The following is a 20,732-nucleotide window of genomic DNA, read 5'->3' on the forward strand; positions in this document are numbered from 1 at the left end:
ACTGGAAAATGGCAAATGTCACTCCACTCTTTAAGAAGGGAGGGAGGCAAAAGATACAGAAAGTTATTGGCTGACTAGCCTGACTTAAGTGGTTGGGAAGATCTTGGAGTCTATTATTAAGGATGAGGTTTCAAGGTACTTGGAAGCACATGATTAAAATAGGCTAGAGGATTGGGAAGCTTTTAGAACCATAGAACACTACAGCACAGAAAACAGACCGTTCGGCCCTTCTAGTCTGTGCTGAAACTTTAATCCGCTAGTGCCATTGACCTGCATAACCCTCCAGACCTCTCCCATCCATGTATCTATCCAATTTATACTTAAAACTTAAGAGTGAGCCCGCATTTACCACATCAGATGGCAGCTCGTTCCACACTCCCACCACTCTCTGAGTGAAGAAGATCGCCCTAATCAGTGGTCCCCAACTATGGTGAGCATGTGCTACCAGGCTGCGCGGAAACGATATGATTTGGCGATATGGAATGATATGAGTCAGCTGCACCTTTCCTCATTCCCTGTCACGCACTGTTGAACTTGAACACCCACTCCCCCCCACCGTCGGCCGGTCCGCAAGGATATCGTCAATATTAAACCAGTCCGCGGTGCACAAAAGGTTCCCCCTAAACCTTTCCCCTTTCACCCTAAAGCCATGTCCTCTTGTATTTATCTCTTCTAATCTAAGTGGAAAGAGCTTACTCGCATTTACTCTGTCTATACCCCTCATAATTTTGTAAACCTCTATCAAATCCCCCCTCATTCTTCTATGCTCCAAGGAATAAAGTCCTAACCTGTTCAATCTTTCTCTGTAACTGTCTCAGTACTTTTATATTTGTGTGCTGTAGCACTTACTTTTCATTCGCAGTTATTTTGTAAATAACATTATTTTTTGCATCACAAACAACAGGAATTCTGCAGATGTTGGAAATTCAAGTAACACACATCAAAGTTGCTGGTGAACGCAACAGGCCAGGCAGCATCTCTAGGAAGAGGTACAGTCGACGTTTCAGGCCGAGACCCTTCGTCAGGACTAACTGAGGGAAGAGTGAGTAAGGGATTTGAAAGTTGGAGGGGGAGGGGAGATCCAAAATGATAGGAGAAGACAGGAGGGGGAGGGATGGAGCCAAGAGCTGGACAGGTGATTGGCAAAGGGGATATGAGAGGATCATGAGACAGGAGGCCCGGGGAGAAAGACAAGGGGGGGGGGGGAAACCAGAGGATGGGCAAAGGGTATAATCAGAGGCCTCCTCTACTGTAAAGATGAAGCCACACTCAGGTTGGAGGAACAACACTTTATATTCTGTCTGGGTAGCCTCCAACCTGATGGCATGAATATTGACTTCTCTAACTTCCGCTAATGCCCCACCTCCCCCTCGTACCCCATCCGTTATTTATTTTTATACACACATTCTTTCTCTCACTCTCCTTTTTCTCCCTCTGTCCCTCTGACTATACCCCTTGCCCATCCTCTGGTTCCCCTCCCGCCTTGTCTTTCTCCCCGGGCCTCCTGTCCCATGATCCTCTCATATCCCCTTTGCCAATCACCTATCCAGCTCTTGGCTCCATCCCTCCTGTCTTCTCCTACCATTTTGGATCTCCCCCTCCCCCTCCCACTTTCCAATCTCTTAGTAACTCTTCCTTCAGTTAGTTCTGACAAAGGGCCTCGGCCTGAAACGTCGACTGTACCTCTTCCTAGAGATGCTGCCTGGCCTGCTGCGTTCACCAGCAACTTTGATGTGTGTTGCTACTATTTTTTGCATTTCTGGTCAGATGCTAACTGCATTTCATTGGCTTTGCATCTGTGCTCGGCAAATAACAATAAAGTTGAATCTAATCTAACTCAACTCCTGAAGACCCGGCGACATCCTAGTAAATCTTCTCTGCACTCTTTCAATTTTACTGATATCCTTCCTATAGTTAGGTGACCAGAACTGCATACAATACTCCAAATTTGGCCTCACCAATGCCTTATACAACCTCACCATAACATCACAGCTCCTATACTCAATACTTTGATTTATGAATGCCAGGATGCCAAAAGCCTTCTTTACAAACCTGTCTAGCTATGACGCCACTTTCAGGGAATTATGTATCTGAACTCTCAGATCCCTTTGTTCCTCCGCACTCCTCAGTGCCCTACCATTTACTGTGTATGTTCTACCTTGATTTGTCCTTCCAAAATGCAACACCTCACACTTGTCTGCATTAAATTCCATCTGCCATTTTCTGGCCCATTTTTCCAGTTGGTCCAGATCCCTCTGCAAGCTTTGAAAGACTTCCTCGCTGTCCACAACACCTCCAATCTTAGTGTCATCAGCAAACTTGCTGATCCAATTTACCACATTATCATCTAGATCATTGAAATAGACAACAAACAACAATGGTCCCAGCACAGATCCCTGAGGCACACCACTAGTCACAGGCCTCCAGTGAGAAGCAATCATCCACTACCACTCTCTGTCTTCTCCCACACAGCCAATTTCGAATCCAGTTTACAACCTCACCATGGATACCTAGTGTCTGACCTTGTCAAAGGCCTTACTAAAGTCCATGTAGACAACATCCACAGCCTTTCCTTCGTCTACTTTCTTGGTAACCTCCTCAAAAAACTCTATAAGATTCGTTAAATACGATCCACCACGCACAAAGCCATGCTGACTATCCTTAATCAGCCCTTGGCTGTCCAAATACTTGTATATCTGATCTCTCAGAACACCTTCCAATAATTTACCTACTACTGATGTCAGGCTCACCGGCCTGTAATTACCTGGTTTACTTTTGGAGCCCTTTTTAAACAATGGAATAACATGAGCTACCCTCCAGTCCTCCAGCACCACATCTCTGGCTAAGGACATTTTAAATATTTCTGCCAGGGCCCCTGCAATTTCTACACTAGTCTCTCTCAAGGTCCAAGGAAATATCATGTCAGTCCCAAGGGATTTATCTTTATTCGCTGTAAAGCAGCAAGCACCTCCTCCTCTTTAATTTCTATATGCTCTATGACACTACTGCTTGTTTCCCTTCCTTCCATATACGCTATGCCAATTTCTTGAGTAAATACTGATGCAAAAAATCAACAGAAGGCAACTAAAAAGGAGGTAAAAATGTTAGCCAATATTATAAAAGAGGATACCAAAAGTTTTTTTCAGATATATGAAGAGTAAAAGAGAGGTGAGAGTAGATATTGGACCTCTGGAAAATGACACTGGAGTGGTAGTAATGGAGGACAAAGAAATGGCAGACAAGCTCAGTAAGTATTTTCCGTCAGTCTCCACTGTGGAAGACATCAACAGTAGGCCAGAAAATAGAGTGTATCAGGAGCAGAAGAGAGAGTAGTTGAAATTACAAAGGAGAAAGTGCTTGGAAAACTGAACGGTCTGATGGTAGGTAACTTAGATCAGATGGGTTCTGAAAGAGGTAGCTGAAGAGATTATGGAGGCATTAGTAGTGAACTTTTAAGAATTACTAAATTCTGGAATGGTTCTAGAGGACAGGAAAATTTCAAATATCACTCCACACTTTATGAAGGGAAGGAGGCAAAAGAAAGGAAATTATAGGCCAGTTTGCCCGACTTCAGTGTTTGGGAAGATTAAAATTAGAGTCCATTATTAAGGATGAAGTTTTGGTGTAATTGGAGGCACATGATAAAACAGGCCAAAGTCAGTATGCCTTCCTTAAAGGGAAATCCTGCCTGATAAACCTGCTGGAATTCTTTGAGGAAATAACAGACAGGATAGGTAAAGGAGAGTAAGTGGATGTTGTTTGCTTGGATTTTAAGAAGGGCTTCGACAAGGTGCCGCACATGAGGCTGCTTAACAAGATAAGGGCCTGTAGCGTTAGAGGAAAGATACTAGCATGGATAGAGAATTGGCTGACATAGAGTGGGAATAAAGGGACCTTTTCTGGTTGGCTGCTGGTGACTAGTGATGTTCCGCATAGGTCGGTGTTATGACTGCTTCTTGTCACATTATATGCTAATGATTTGGCTGACAGAATTGATGGCTTTGTGATAATTTGCAGACAATAAGAATATAGGTAAAGGGACAGGTACTGTTGAGGAAGCAGGGAGTCTGCAGGAGGACATAAGCAGATTAGGAAAATGAACAAAGAAGTTGTAGATGGAATATAGTGCAGGGAAGTGTATGGCAGGAGGAATAAAGGTGTAGACTATTTTCTAACTGGGGAGAAAATTCAGAAATCAGAGGTGTAAAGATACTTGGGAGTCCTCATGCAGGATTCCCTAAAGGTTAACTTGCAGATTGAAATGGTGGTAAGGAAGGCAAATGCAATGTTAGCATTTCATTTCCAGAAGACTAGAATATAAAAGCAAAGAAATAATTCTGAGGCTTTATAAGGCATTGGTCAGACACACTCGGAGTATTGTGAGCAGTTCTGGGCCCCTTATTTAAGGTGTGCTGGCATTGGGGAAGATCCAGAGGAGGTTCATGAGAAAGACTCCAGGAATGAATGCTCTGGGCATGTACTCACTGCTGCTTAGAAGGATGAAGGGAAATCTCATTGAAACCTATTGTATTAGAAGTCCGAGATAGAGTTGATCTGAATAGAATGTTTCCTATAGTGGGGGAATTGAGGACCAGAGTGTCCAGCTTCAGAATATAGCAACATCCCTTTAGAACAGAGATGAGGAGGAATTTCTTTAACCAGAGGGTGGCGAATCTGTAGAATTCATTGCACAGCCAACTTTTGAAGGCCAAGTCATTGGGTACATTTAAAGTGAAGGTTGATGGGATCTTGATTAGTAAGGGCATTAAAGTTTATGGCGAGAAGGCAGGAGATGGGATTGAGAGTGATAATAAATCAGCTTTGATGGAAAGGTGGAGGAGACTTGTTGGGCCAAATGACCTAATTCTGTTCCTATGTCTTATGGTGTAATGCAGGATACAATAGGCAATAGGTGCAGGAGTAGACCATTCGGCCCTTCGAGCTAGCACTGCCATTCACTGTGATCATGGCTGATCATCCACAATCAGTATCCAGTTCCTGCCTTATCCCCTAGCGGGACCTTTGATTCCGCTATTTTTAAGAGCTCTATCCATCTCTTTCTTGAAAACATCCAGAGACTTGGCCTCCACTGCCTTCTGGGGCAGAGCATTCCACAGATCCACAACTCTCTGGGTGAAAAAGTTTTTCCTCAACTCCATTCTAAATGGTCTACCCCTTATTCTTAAACTGTGGCCTCTGGTTCTGGACTCTCCCATCAGCGGGAACATGCTTCCTGCCTCCAGCATGTCCAATCCCTAAATAATCTTATATGTTTCAATCAGATCCCCTCTCATCTTTCTAAATTCCAGTGTATACAAGCCCAGTCTCTCCAATCTTTCAACATATGACAGTCCCGCCATCTCGGGAATTAACCTCGTGAACCTACGCTGCACTCCCTCAATAGCAAGAATGTCTTTCCTCAAATTTGGAGACCAAAATTGCACACAATACTCCAGGTGTGGTCTCACCGGGGCCCTGTACAGCTGCAGTAGGACCTCTTTGCTCCTATACTCAATTCTCCTTGTTACGAAGGCCAGCATACCATTAGCTTTCTTCACTGCCTGCTGTACCTGCATGCTTGCTTTCAGTGACTGATGTACAAGAACACCTAGATCTCGTTGTACTTCCCTTTTCCTAACTTGACTCCATTTAGATAATAATCTGCCTTCCTGTTCTTATCACCAAAGTTGATGACCTCACATTTATCCACATTAAACTGCATCTGCCATGCATCCGCCCACTCATCCAGCCTGTCCTAGTCACCCTGCATTCTCATAACATCCTCCTCACATTTTACACTGCCACCCAGCTTTGTGTCATCTGCAAATTTGCTAATGTTACTTTTAATTCCTTCATCTAAATCATTAATGTATATTGTAACAGCTGCGGTCCCAGCACTGAACCCTGTGGTACCTCACTGGTCACCACCTGCCATTCCGAAAGGGACCCGTTAATCGCTACTCTTTGTTTCCTGTCAGCCAGCCAATTTTCAATCCATGTCAGTACTCTGCCCCCAATACCATGTGCCCTCATTTTGCCCACTAATCTCCTATGTGGGACTTTATCAAAGGCTTTCTGGAAGTCCAGGTACACTACATCCACTAGCTCTCCCTTGTCCATTTTCATAGTTACATCCTCAAAAAATTCCAGAAGATTAGTCAAGCACGATTTCCCCTTCTATGCTGACTTGGACCTATCCTGTTACTGCCGTCCAAATGTGTCATAATTTCATCTTTTATAATTGACTCCAGCATCTTTCCCACCACTGACGTCAGGCTAACCGGTCTATAACCGATCATACCAATTATATCAATTGTAAGTAGCAGCTTTATCTTTGCTTGACCTGGAAAATTTCTCTTCAAAATTTCTTACTATTTGTAAATCTTTGCTGTTCTTTCTATCTCACATTCATCAGGATTGTGCTAATGCAGAATGTCTTTTTCATTTAGTTCTGAAATATTTGTAATATTTTACCTAAGGAATGCCGTGTTGCATGGAAACACTGGCAGTGAACTGCACATAGCTGAAACATTTGGACCAAGACCAAGGAACTGACTACAGACTTCAGGACAGGGAAACCAGAGGTGGAGGAGGTTAGCAACTTTGAATCCATGGTTGTTACTATTTCAGGGGTCATGTCTTGGAACCAGCACATAAGTGCAATTGTGAAGAAAGCGCAGCAGCGGCTCTACTTCCTTTGGAGTCAGCAGAGGTTAGACGTGACACCTAAAGGTTTGTCAAACTTCTATGGATGTGTAGCGAAGGGTGCATTGACTGGTTCTTTCATGGCCTGGTATGGAAACACTGATGCCTTTGAATTTAAAATCCTACAAAAGGTAGTGGATTCAGCCCAGTACATCATGGGTAAAGCCCTCCCAACCAATAAGCACATCAACATGAAATGCTGTTATAGGAAAGCAGCACCCGTCACCAGAGATCCCCACCATCCATGTCATGCTCTCTTCTAGCTGCTGCCATCAAGTAGAAGGTACAAGTGCTTTAGAACTCGCACCACCAGGTTCAAGAACAGTTTCTACCCCGCAACCATCAGGCACTGAAAAAAGGGATAACTACACTCACTTGTCTCATCACTGAAATGTCCCCACAACCAATGATCTCACTTCAAGGACTCTTATCTCCTGATGAACCTCAAACTTGAGGTTATTGAAGCACAGTTCAGGAGGAACATGTGGCTGAAGTTCACAGAGCACCATTCGCATCCTTCGTCTGGTCAGAAATTGAGCTATTGGGAATCTGGAGAAAAGTCAGTCTGTTCCAATAAAGTGAGGTTCAGAAATCCCAACTGCATGTAATCTACTCAAACCAGTTCTCTTCTGTCATTGACTCCACTTGGCTTTCAATTTGATTAGTTATTTTAGTCTGACTGTCTGAAGGTGTTTTTTCTTATCACTAATACATTTATAAAGACTGCAAATTGCAAAATTAACTTACTTTGCAAGAGTTAAAATGTGAAGGACATTCTGCTTGAGAAAACCAATAGAAGCAATCAAGACGTAATTAGTTCTACCGAATTGCACCCTTGCAAATGAAATGTGTTTTGTATTATTGCTGACATCTAGTGGTGATGCATTGCATTTTGTGCCTGCTACCTGATGAAATGTGTTTTATGTTTTGTGCAGCTGATGTATTTGAATTCAGTGGTTGACAACAGCATCAAGAACAAATTGCTGTATCAGGTAAATATTACTGTACCATGATACAGAAGTGTAATTAAGTAAGTTGAACATTTCTCCAAGGGTTCCCACACAAAATGCTGGAGGAACTCAGCAGGCCAGGCAGCATCTATGGAAAAAAGTACAGTCGATGTTTCGGGCCGAAACCTCTCTCCAGTCCTGCCAAACGATTTTGGCCTGAAACGTCGACTCCACTTTTTTCCATAGATGCTGCCTGGCCTGCTGATTTTCCCCCTGTTTGTTCATGGATTCCCAGTCGGTGGCCTGTCACTTAAGTGCTATTTTGCAGTTTACACTTTTGAACTTTAGCTCTGTTAGACTTGTACTCTGAACAGAAATAAAACTCCAATTACATTTAACATCTACGCTGCCCATGCAAATTTAAATATTTCAGGAGGCTTGATGGATAGTGGCATTTATAAACCTCACAACTTGCATTAACAACTAATTTAAAAATACATCATTGTACGTGGAATAGGAATGAGCATTCATGTACGTCAGAATAAGCTACTGAAAAAGCTGTACACCAACAGGTGCCTGCTCCATTCAACAACCTCTTCCAGTAATGAACAATGCTTCGACTGTCCAAAGTGTCAGTTTCATTGCAAAGGAGTGAGGTGTTTTGATATTTTAGTTTTGATTCCAATTTTTAATAAATCAATGTAAATTAGGGACTAATCCAAAGAGGATAAGGGATACTCTAACTTGGGACTGTATTTCAATGACAAGAAAGTAGAAAATGACTAGCATGTCTAAACACTGGATTTCACCTGTTTTGTTGTGCTAAATGTGTTGCTTTTCATGCTAATGCCTGTAACCATTGATGAAGTTGCCCAGAAATACAGTAGAGCCAACACAATAGTGGTTTGCAAAAATGGACACATCCTGCTTTTGTGCAAGATCCACAGAATTCACTTGAACTTGTGATGCTGAACTATTTTTTTCTAAAATTCTAACCATTTTATTACTAAAACCCATGTGTTCATTGATTTGTCAGTTATTCACTAAACAGACCAACAGCATCATTAATGTTTCTACAAACAGAGCACAATGCCACATAATAAAGAGCCTGGAAACAACGCATCAGCTACTTTAGTAAAGATTCCCTTGGTTTAATGCTTAGGCATTTGAGAGCACATCCCTGCAGCTATACATTGGCAAGATTGCAATATTCAAACTTACGAAGTTACTGCATTTCTTTCCAGTTGAAGCACCATCTGGTCCCACAGCAGGGCTAGGCATTAGTAGGGACGGGGGATTGGTCGCAGAGCGCACTGCTGACACTGCCTCTCTTTGCACCATGGTTTACACACACAGATAGTTTCTGCTGGTTGTACTCACTGTGACTGGAGCAATGTTCAGAGCGCAAGCCCTCATTTGGTTGAGTGTAATTGCCCTCTTCCTGCCAGTGAGAGGTTTCGTGGGATGAAGTGACTGTTGCCATTTTCATCTGTTGGCACAAGCGAGTCTCCTGATGTCGATAGCTTAGCTCTTCTAAAGGTTCCTCAGAGTCCTCATCTGAAGCATATGGTGGACAGAACAGAATCATTCATCATTTCCTTATGTTTTATGCTTTCTAGCCAGACCGACTGCTGCCAGTTTTATTGTGCCGTCCACCTTGGTACACATTTCAGTTCCTCTTTGTATTTCCTTCACATGATGATATCATCAATGTGTAAATTACTTAACGACAGATACTGAGTGAAAGGATTGTGACATCTAACCTAAACCAATAACTGTTAATAAAACAAAGTACACGTTACCCTTAAAGCAGTCAAAAACATATATGTTAAAAGTTTCTCCCCATCCCCACATTAAAAAGCATCACTAAGAACAAATGGGTGCAGATGGCCCACTGTGAAGAATAGAGGAGTCTGTAACCTTGTGCGGTTCACACCCCGCTCAGATTGTGGCCTGGTATTGCTTCAAATTGCAGGACCTTGAGACTCAGTGACCAATATTGTCCCATTCCAATCTTCAGGGGGAAGAGGTCTCCCCCCCCCAGAAGGATCACATTATGCTTCTCCCTCCTCAATTCAGTCTCTTTTCCATGGCAACCTCAGGATGCCATGAAGCAATTTTTGTAGAGGTGCACTTTCCCAGGTCAGTGCACAAAGAGCGCACATAACCTGGACAGCAGCAGTCCTGTGAATGCACAGTACACATTTGAGCAGGCTTAAAGGGCAGCAGACCACAGTGGTGACCTTTTTGTCTACCTGCACTGCACTCTCTCTATGGGTGCTACACCATGTTATGCATAGTAACTTCATTACTTGCATATGGCATGATCTAAATACCATGGAAACAAAAAGTTTTCACTGTATCTCAGTGCATGTGACAAAAAGAAACCAATACTAATCTAATATTGCAAAGTCTGTGTGACTTTCCATTTGGTATTTGCATTGCACACAGAACCCACATGGAACACCAAATGTAAGAGTACATCTGAACATTTATATGGTTATGCGGCTAATAAGAGTAATGGCACCAATATACAGAATATAACCTGCATCATACATCAACATTGTGTCTTATGCTTTTTATGAGGCACTCAAAATCTCTATCCAACTTGTTTCCTACAGCACTTGAATTATCAGTGAGTCAAAGCAGAAACCGGAAGCATGGGATTGGGAGATTTTTCAACCTGATGAAATGAACATCAATTTTTCTAACTTTCAGTAACTGCTTCCCTCTTCCCCTTGCCCTCCACCGCTCCTGTTTTCCCTAATCCCTGTAGACCCATTACCCCTTCTCTTCCCTCTCCCCCAGCCTCATGGCCTGCCCATCTCCTTCACCCTCTTCCCTTTGTTCCCCACCTCTTGCCCTTCATTCCATCCTACTGTCCTTTCCTATCAGATTTTCCTTCTTCAGCCATTTGCCTTCCTCACCTATCAACCCTCATCTTTCCTTTCTCCCCCTCCCCCTCCCCCCACCAGCCCTCCTGGATTTACCTATCACCTGCTACCTCCAGTTCCTCCATTGCCTTATCATTTTATTCTGGATTTTGCCCACTTCTTTTCCAGTCTCAATGAGGTGTCTCAGCTCAAATATCAATGGCTCATGGCCCTCCATTGATGTGACCTTCCCTGCGAGTTCTTACAGCTTTTTGTGTGTGTGGATCTTCGTTATACCTTTTTCGCTATTTATTTATTTGGTAATATATAGTAATTGTATGCCTTTTCACATCATATCAGGCACCAATAATACACCTGATTCTGAGTCTGACCACTCTGCACATTTTGAGATGTCGAAGGAAATCAGGAACTCCTGAGGAAAACTCATACAGCCACAGTGAAATTGTGCCACATCTACTCAGATGTGGCGCAATCCAGGGTCAGGATTGAGCCTGGGCAATAGTACCTGATGTAGCACAATAATCATGCCTTAATGAGAGGCCACAAATTCAAGAAAGAAAGAGAGCTAGTGAAGGACAAGTGTCTGAAATATAAATGGTGCAGAGGAGATTCATGAGGATGCTGTCAGGGGTAGAAAGTTATAGCTATGCAGCAACACTATCCAGGCTGAGGCTAATTTGTTTTGAATAGCAAGACTAAAAGGGGAATAAGCTTGGGTGCATAAAATTATAAAGGAAGTCATTTCAATAAATGGAGAGGTGCATTAGTAAGTTTGTTAATGTATAGGAGGATTAGAGGAAAGCTAAGGACATTTTTTTTCACCCAAAGGTGGAGTCTGGAGCACCAACTGGAAGGAAGGTGGAGGCAGAAGTCTCTACATTCAGGATGTGAGAGGACACCTGAGTCTCTCTGTGAACTGGGAGCTGGGAAATGGGGGGGGGGGCTTAAATAGCTCCACTGTTGCCTGGCAGGGCGGGAAGCATGCACCTACCAAGCTTAAGGACAACTTCTATCCTGTTGTTATTGGACTCCTGAATGGATCTCCCATACATTAAAGATGAATCCTTCATCTGCCAATCTACCTTGTCATGGCTCTTGCCTTTATCTTTTCCCAGCGCTCCACTTTCTTTGTAAGTGTATCACTACATTCTGTTTCCCTACCATTAAGTATTTATGTATGCCATGAGATCAGCCTGGATGGCACGCAAACAAAATATTTTCATTGTACATGACAATAAACCAATACCAATAGTTTTATGTTTTATTTTTCCACCTAAAGGGTGATTGGAATCAGGAATGCACTGCCTGAGAGGATGGTGGAGGCAAAAATTCTCACAATATGTGGGCAAGCCCTTGAATTATCAAGACGTGGAAAGTCAAGGACTGGGTATAATTTTGTAGTCATTATTTAGGAGATTATATAGTGACAGTGGAGGTAACTGACACTGAAATTGGACCAGTTTCTGGGGTGAGAGAGCTATTATATGGATAAAGAAATTAGATCTATATCTTTTGATGTTTAAAAGAATCAAAAGTGATTTTATTAAAATATAAAGGGCATGATAGGGTTGATATTGAGATACTTTCACAAGTGGGAGAATCTTGAACAAGGGACAATGGTCATTTAAAACTGAAATTACTTTTGAAGAGAATGTGAAAATCTCTGAAATTCTCTAGAGAATTGTGGAAACTGAATGATCAGGGGTATTGAAAGAGGAAGTAGATACTTTTTTTCCCCTAAAGATTAGGAAACTAATGGGAACTAGCCAAAGAGATGAGGCCTGGGTCAGATGAACCTTAATAACTTTGAATGGTAGGGAAGACTCAAGGGGCAGAATGGCCTGCTGCCACTCAATTTTCTTGAGTTTGTATGATCAAGTGCTGGTAAACAGAGTTGGTGTAGATTGATATTTTGATGGGTATAATAGGCTGAAGGGTCTGCATTTATGCTATATGATTGCACGACTGTGATTTTTATAAAGGCGTTAAACTGTTCATTGGAAAATAATAAGAGTAAAAGGAGCCTGCAACAGAGTAGATTGGAGAGAAGCAGACTCAGGTCCGTGGGTCCCCTGGTCCATAGTTGTGCCTCACTGATCAGATTGTTCCCAAGCAGTAAACAAAAGCTGTAATGAATTTGACCCGGTTGATTACCCTCTCAAACATGTTATTTGTTTGTAATCGTCATGCTTTTTGATGACTGTTTTAGTGAAGATAATTTTAAAAAATAATTTCTTAAGAAGAAAAGCTTTTTTAAATAAATAATTCAGGTTTTTGCTAATGGAAAACAATTTTCAAAACGTATCCCAGCCCACACTGGAACACTTATTTAGTGATGCAGCGCCGAGTGGGACCTTCATGCCACACCTCCCCAGCAACTCCACAACCTCGATTAAGCCCAACCTAATCACAGGACAATTTATAATGACCAATTAACCTGTACAATACGTCTTTGGACAGTGGGACGAAACCATAACACCAAGGGAAAACTCACTCATTCCCTGGCTCCTTACAGAACGGCGCCGGAATTGAACTCCAAACTCTGGAACACCCCAACCTGTGATAGCTTCCCACTGACACAGCTTCAACATGTACTGTAGTTGAAGCAAAAGATCTCTCCAGATCATACACTGCTAAAACTAACCTCTGCCTAACAACAACATACAACCATCACAAAACAACTCTACCTGCTGCAGCATCATGCTATGACATAAAACAGTGAGACAAAGGTCTGGATTGTAACAAACAATATTAAACACTTAATTAACTGGGGAAAGAAAGACTCTGTTTGCATTTTAAAATAAAGCGGAACCAGTGCTGGTGAAAGAGGGAGCAGTTGCCTTGGGTGACATCTCACTCGAAACAGGTTGGGACTTCCGTCTTAGAAACTGAATTATTTATCTCCCTAGGCAAGCTTTAATAGTTCTCTAGGGTAGTGGTTCAGCTGAGGAGAAATTTAGAAAGCAAAAATAAAAGGATGAACAAACCACACAGGTAATGAAATAGTAATGATACCCAGTGTGTGACAGGAAGGGACGGCAGGTGTTAATGAAGGAAAAAAGACATCACAGGATTTCTGTGATTGTAAAATTTCATAACCTCATGCAGACTATGAAAATGTATACAAGGACAACCCTTTATAACAGAAATGAGGAAGAATTTCTTCAGCCAGAGGTGATGAATCTGTGGAATTCATTGCCATGGACAGCTGTGGGGGCCAAGTCATTTAAAGCAGAGGTTGATAGGTTCTTGATTAGAAAGGTTATGGGGAGAGGCAAAAGAATGGGGTTGAGAGGGATAATAAATCAAACATGATCAAATGGCGGAGCAGATCTGAGGGGCCAAATGGCCTAATCCTGCTCTTATGTCATATGGTCTTATGGCTCTTTAATTAAATACCCATGGTACATATGCAAATAAATATTATCCAATAACCATTAGAGAGATGTAGCTGCAGGTTGACCTCGGCTGGAAACTAAATCTTCCATGGTTTTTGACATTTTGGGAAGGATGGCAGAAAGGAAAAGTTGCTGGGGTAGAGGATAAAATCAGTGAGCCCTTCTGGAACTGATAATAAATGAGACACATCCCATTTGTTACCTATTGCCCACAGAACCCATCCAAGTGCTGAGGAACCATCTTTTCAGCTTAACATTCATTTCTGTTTTTTAACTCACTGGAGCATGATATTGGCAGTAATCTGTAGAGTATTACAGGAGATGCTCTTCTTTCAAATGTGCAATATGATATAGGTGCTGTGAGCAGTACTAGACACACCTAAAAAGATGAGGCATCAGCCAAATGGTAAATGGTATATAATGGGCAACGAGCTAAATGATCTCACAATCAAAGGAATTTAGCAAAGTTCTACATTTCAGCTACATCTCCAGCTCAGCGTTTCACTAAATCATTCCTGCAGTTCTGATCAAACAGCTCCAGAACCTGGGTCTCTGTACCTCCTTCTGCAACTGGGTCCTCGACATCCTAACTGGAAGGCCACAGCCTGTGCAGATTGGTGATAACATCTCCACCTCACTGACAATTAACAATGGAACACCTCAGGGATGTGTGCATAGGCCACTGCTTTACTTTCTCTACACCGTGACTGTGTAGCTAAGCATAGCTCAAACGCCATCCATAAATTTGCTGACGACATAACCGTTGTTGGTAGAATTTCGGATGGTTGCAACCTTGCACTCAACATCAATAAAATCAAAAGAACTGATTGTAGACTTCATAAAGGGTAAGATAGGAAACACACACCAGTCCTCATAGAGGGATCAGAAGTGGAAAGAGTAAGCAATTTCAAGTTCCTGGGTGTCAATATCTCTGAGGATCTCTCCTGGGCTCAACATATTGATGCACCTACAAAGAAGGCTCAACAGTGGCTATATTTCATTCGGAGTTTGAGGAGATTTGGCATGTTACCAAAGACACTCGCAAATTTCTACAGATGTACTGGTGAGAGCATTCTAACTGGCTGCAATACAGCCTGATAAGAAAGGGGCTTCCCTTCCTCCACCATCAACTCTGCTCTCAAATGCATCTCCCCCATTTCACATACATCTGCTCTCACTCCATCCTCCCCCCACCCCACCAGGAATAGGGTTCCCCTTGTCCTCACCTACCACCCCAACAGCCTCCGGGTCCAACATATTATTCTCCATAACTTCCGCCACCTCCAACAGGATCCCACCACTAAGCACGTCTTTCCCTCCCCACCCCCCCGCTTTCCGCAGGGATCATTCCCTACGCGACTCCCTTGTCCATTCGTACCACCCATCCCTTCCCACCGATCTCCCTCCCGGCACTTATCCTTGTAAGCGGAACAAGTGCTACACATGCCCTTACACTTCCTCCCTTACCACCATTCAGGGCCCCAGACAGTCCTTCCAGGTGAGGTGACACTTCACCTGTGAGTTGGCTGGGGTGATATACTGCCTCCGGTGCTCCCGATGTGGCCTTCTATATATTGGCCAGACCCGACGCAGACTGGGAGATCGTTTTGCTGAACACCTACGCTCTGTCTGCCAGAGAAAGCAGGATCTCCCAGTGGCCACACATTTTAATTCCACATCCCATTCCCATTCTGACATGTCTATCCACGGCCTCCTCTACTGTCAAGATGAAGCCACACTCAGGCTGGAGGAGCAACACCTTATATTCCGCCTGGGTAGCCTCCAACCTGATAGCATGAACATTGACTTCCCTATCTTCCGCTAATGCCCCATCTCCCCCTCGTACTCCATCCATTGTTTATTTATATACACACATTCTTTCTCTCTCTCTCTCCTTTTTCTCTCTCTGTCCCTCTGACTATACCCCCTGCCCATCCTCTGGGTTCCCCCCCTCCCCCTTTTCCTTCTCCCTGGGCCTCCTGTCCCATGATCCTCTCATATCCCTTTTGCCAATCACCTGTCCAGCTCTTGGCTCCATCCCTCCCCCTCCTGTCTTCTCCTATCATTTTGGATCTTCCTCTCCCCCTCCCACTTTCAAATCTCTTACAAGCTCTTCCTTCAGTTAGTCCTGATGAAGGGTCTCGTCCCAAAACGTCGACAGTACCTCTTCCTAGAGATGCTGCCTGGCCTGCTGTGTTCACCAGCAACTTTGATGTGTGTTGCCTGATATGTATGAGGTGGGGGCTACTGCATAGGATTGAAATGAGCTGCAGAGACTTGTAAACATAGTCAGCCCCATCATGGGCACCCACCAGCCTCCGTAGTATCCAGGACATCTTCAAGTAGACACATTGGGGGCTCGGGAGACAGATCAGTGGGTAACAGTCAGGAGAAGGAAGGGCAAGAGTCAGATACTGGAGAATACCCCTGTGGCTGCCCCCTTAACAATACATACTCCTGTTTGAGTACTGTTGGGGGTAATGGCCTACCTGGGGGAAGCAACAATGGCCACGCCTCTGGCACAGAGTCTGGCCCTGTGTCTCAGAAGGGTAGGGAAAGGAAGAAGGCAGCAGTAATAGGGTACTCTATAGTTAGGGGGTCAGACAGGTGATTCTGTGGATGCAGGAAAGAAACACGGATGGTAGTTTGCCTCCCAGGTGCCAGGGTCCGGGATGTTTCTGATCGTGTCCACGATATCCTGAAGTGGGAAGGTGAACAGCCAGAGGTCGTGGTACATATTAGTACCAATGACATAGGCAGGAAAAAGGAGGAGGTCCTGAAAACAGACTACAGGGAGTTAGGAAGTTGAGAAGCAGGACCTCAAAGATAGTGATCTCCGGACTACTGCCTATGCCACGTGACAGTGAGCATAGGAATAGAGTGAAGTGGAGGATAAATGTGCGGCTGAGGGATTGGAGCGGGGGCAGGGATTCTGATTTCTGGATCATTGGGACCTCTTTTGGGGCAGGTGTGACCTGTACAAAAAGGGTGGGTTGCACTTGAATCCGAGGGGACCAATATCCTGGCAGGGAGGTTGGGGAGAGTTTAAACTGGAATTGCTGGAAGGGTGGGAAATGAACTGCAGAGACAGAGGAAGGGATGGTTGGCTCACAAATACAGAAAGCTTGGAGACAGTGTGAGAGGAAGGATAGGCAGGTGATAGAGAAGGAAAACACTCAGACCGATGGTTTGAAATGTGTCTATTTTAATGCAAGAAGCACCGTGAACAAAACAGATGAGCTTACAGCGCAGATCAGTACTTGGAGCTATGATGTTGTGGCCACTACAGAGACTTGGATGGCTGAGGGGCATGAATGGTTACTTCGAGTGCCAGGCTTTAGATGTTTCAGAAAGGACAGGGAGGGAGGCAAAGGAGGTGGGGGCTGATCAGAGATAGTGTCACAGCTGCAGTAAAAGGAGGAGGTCATGGAGGGATAGTCTATGGTCACTATGGGTGGAAGTTAGGAACAGGAAGTGGTCAATAACTCTACGGAGTGTTTTTTATAGACCAGCCAATAGAAACAAGGACATTGAGGAGCAGATAGGGAGACAGGTTCTGGAAAGGTGTAATAATGTCGTGGTGGGAGATTTTAATTTCCCCACTGTTGAGGTTTACATGGGGTGGAATTTGTTAGGTGTGTTCAGGAAGGTTTCCTGACACAATAAGCCTATAAGAGGAGAGGCTATACTTGATCTGGTATTGGAAAATGAACCTGATCAGGTGTCAGATCTCTCAGTGGGAGAGCTTTTGAGATACTGATCACAATTCTGTCTCCTTTACCATAACATTGGAGAGGGATAAGAACAGCCAAGTTAGGAAAGCAATTAATTGGAGTAAGGGGAAATATGAAGCTATCGGGCAGAAACTGGGAGGCAGGAACTTGGAAGCATTAATTGGGAACAGATGTTCTCAGGGAAATGTACAGCAGAAACGTGGCAAATGTTCATAGTCATAGTCATACTTTATTAATCCTGGGGAAAATTGGTTTTCGTTACAGTTGCTCCATAAATAATAAATAGTAACAGAACCAGAAATAGTTAAATAGTAATATGTAAATTACGCCAGTAAATTATGAAATAAGTCCAGGACCAGCCTATTGGCTCAGGATGTCTGACCCTCCTAGGGAGGAGTTGTAAAGTTTGATGGCCACAGGCAGGAATGACTTCCTATGATGCTCAGTGCTGCATCTCGGTGGAATGAGTCTCTGGCTGAATGTACTCCTGTGCCCACCCAGTACATTATGTAGTGGATGGGAGACATTGACCAAGATGGCATGCAACTTGGACAGCATCCTCTTTTCAGACACCACCGTGAGAGAGTCCAGTTCCATCCCCACAACATCACTGGCCTTACGAATGAGTTTGTTGATTCTGTTGGTGTCTGCTACCCTCAGCCTGCTGCCCCAGCACACAACAGCAAACATGATAGCACTGGCCACCACAGACTCATAGAACTTGGCAGATGTTAAAGGACCTCAGTCTCCTCAGGAAATAGAGAAATTCAGGGAATATTTGTGTGGCGTTCTGCATAGGTACGTTCCAATGAGACAGGGAAAGGATGGTAGGGTACAGGAGCCGTGGTGTACAAAGGCTGTTAAAAATCTAGTCATTACGAAAGGTTAAAAAAACTAGGTAATGATAGAGATCTAGAAGATTATAAAGCTAGCAGGAAGGAGCTGAACAATGAAATTAGGAGAGCCAGAAGGGGCCATGAGAAGGCCTTGGTGAGCAGGATTAAGGAAAACTCCAAGGCATTCTACAAGTACGTGAAGAGCAAAAGGATAAGACGTGAGAGAATAGGACCAATCAAGTGTGACAGTGGAAAAGTGTGTATGGAACCAGAGGAGATAGCAGAGATACTTAATGAGTGCTTTGCTTCAGTATTCACTACGGAAAAGAATCTTGGCGATTGTAGGGATGACTTACAGCGGGTTGAAAAGCTTGAGCATATAGACATTAAGAAGGTGTGCTGAAGATTTTGGAAAGCATCTAGTTGGATAAGTCACAAGGACCGGATGAGATGTACCCCAGGCTACTGTGGGAGGCGAGGGAGGAGCTTGCTGAGCCTCTGGCAATGATCTTTGCATCATCAATGGGGACGGGAGAGGTTCCAGAGTATTGAAGTGTTGCAGATATCGTTCCCTTATTCAAGAAAGGGAGTAGAGATAGCCCAGGAAATTATGGACCAGTGAGTCTACTTCAGTGCTTGGTAAGTTGATGGAAAAGATCCTGAGAGGCTGGATCTATGAATATTTGGAGAGGCATAATATGATTAGGAATAGTCAGCATAGCTTTGTCAAAGGCAGGTTGTGCCTTACAAGACTAATTGATTTTTTTGAGGATGTGACTGAACACATTGATGAAGATGGAGCAGGAGATGTAGGGAATATGGATTTCAGCAAGACATTTAATAAAGTACCCTGTGCAAGGCTTATTGAGAAAGCAAGGAGGCATGGGATCCAAGGAGACCTTGCTTTGTGGATCCAGAATTGGTTTGCTCACAGAAGGGGAAGAGTGGCTGTAGACAGGTCATATTCTGCATGGAGGTTGGTGACCAGTGGTGTGCCTCAGGGATCTGTTCTGGAACCCCTTCTCTTCCTGATTTTTTATAAATGATCTGGATGAGGAAATAGAGGGATGGGTTAGTAAATTTGCTGATGACACAAAGGTTGGGGGTGTTGTGGATAGTGTGGAGGGTATCAGAGGTTACAGCGGGACATTGATAGGATGCAAAACTGGGCTGAGAAGTGGCAGATGGAGTTCAACCCAGATAAGTGTGAAGTGGTTCATTTTGGTAGGTCAAACATTATGGCAGAATATAGTATTAATGGTAAGACTCTTGGCAGTGTGGAGGATCAGAGGGATCTTGGGGTCCAAGTCCACAGGACACTCAAAGTTGCTGCGCAGGTTGATTCCATGGTTAAGAAGGCGTATGGTGCATTGGCCTTCAGCAACCATGGGACTGAAATCCAGACTGTGAGTAATTCCACTTTCCAGATAAATGGTCATCCAGAAGGTGAGAATTAACCTGAATCTCCCACATGCTGCAGGATGCATATCCCATCGGACTTCTCCCTCTTCTGCCAAGTCACTACTTATTAGGAACTGTAACAGCGGCACCAAACTGTGGTCTCCGTCAAGATTATAGCTCAGATTTAATTCTTCATTTTAAGTTCATTGGGTTTAGTGCCAGAGAGGGGATTAAGGGGTTTAGGAACAGGATGTGGAGGAGTAAGAGGTCAGGCCTGTGCTCCACATTCGAAGTCTAGCAACGTGGAAGGGTAACAAAGGACACCCAGAGTCTAGGCCTCTGCTCTGCACTCAGTGTGATAAAGGATATCAAAAGTCAAGGTCTCTACTCTGAGCTCAAAGCCAGTGACGTGGATGTGACAAAGGATACCCATAGATGTCAGACTATCCCAGAATAAGGGGTCCTGGGATCGGATGTCCGTGCGAGCAGGAAGTGCGAGGGCTGGAGTTCAAACTGGAGTATGGAAACCTGTCATTAGCTGGTCCGGAAGTCAATACAGAAGATCAAAGCCTGAAGGTTGATTGGAAGTCTGGAAGTTGAAGCCTAAGGGCTGGAGACTGGAGACATGTCCAGGAGTTGGAGAACTGTGTGTGTGTGTGTGTGTGTGTGTGTGTGTGTGTGTGTGTGTGTGTGTGCGCGTGTGTCTGTCTGTCTTGTCTGTGTGTGTGTTCCATTCCATGTTGTTCTGCCAAGCATTGTGGTCATGCTATTTTGGTGGCACAGTAGCAGGCTGCCCCCAGCAAATCCCTAGGTG

At 43.9% G+C, this 20,732-nt stretch overlaps 1 protein-coding gene across 2 annotated transcripts in view; it reads right to left on the minus strand.

The window, feature by feature from the left end:
• cabin1 (calcineurin binding protein 1) overlaps positions 1-20,732 on the minus strand; it is a 667,425-nt gene that overhangs the window by 22,021 nt on the left and 624,672 nt on the right. For both annotated transcript variants that reach the window (XM_072243543.1, XM_072243541.1), the window contains exon 34: positions 9,036-9,212. In XM_072243543.1, coding sequence (XP_072099644.1) covers positions 9,036-9,212 — 177 coding nt within the window. The remainder of the gene's footprint in view (positions 1-9,035; positions 9,213-20,732) is intronic.

The sequence above is a fragment of the Mobula birostris genome, chromosome 25, assembly GCF_030028105.1.
Source record: "Mobula birostris isolate sMobBir1 chromosome 25, sMobBir1.hap1, whole genome shotgun sequence".
NCBI classification, from domain to species: domain Eukaryota; kingdom Metazoa; phylum Chordata; class Chondrichthyes; order Myliobatiformes; family Myliobatidae; genus Mobula; species Mobula birostris.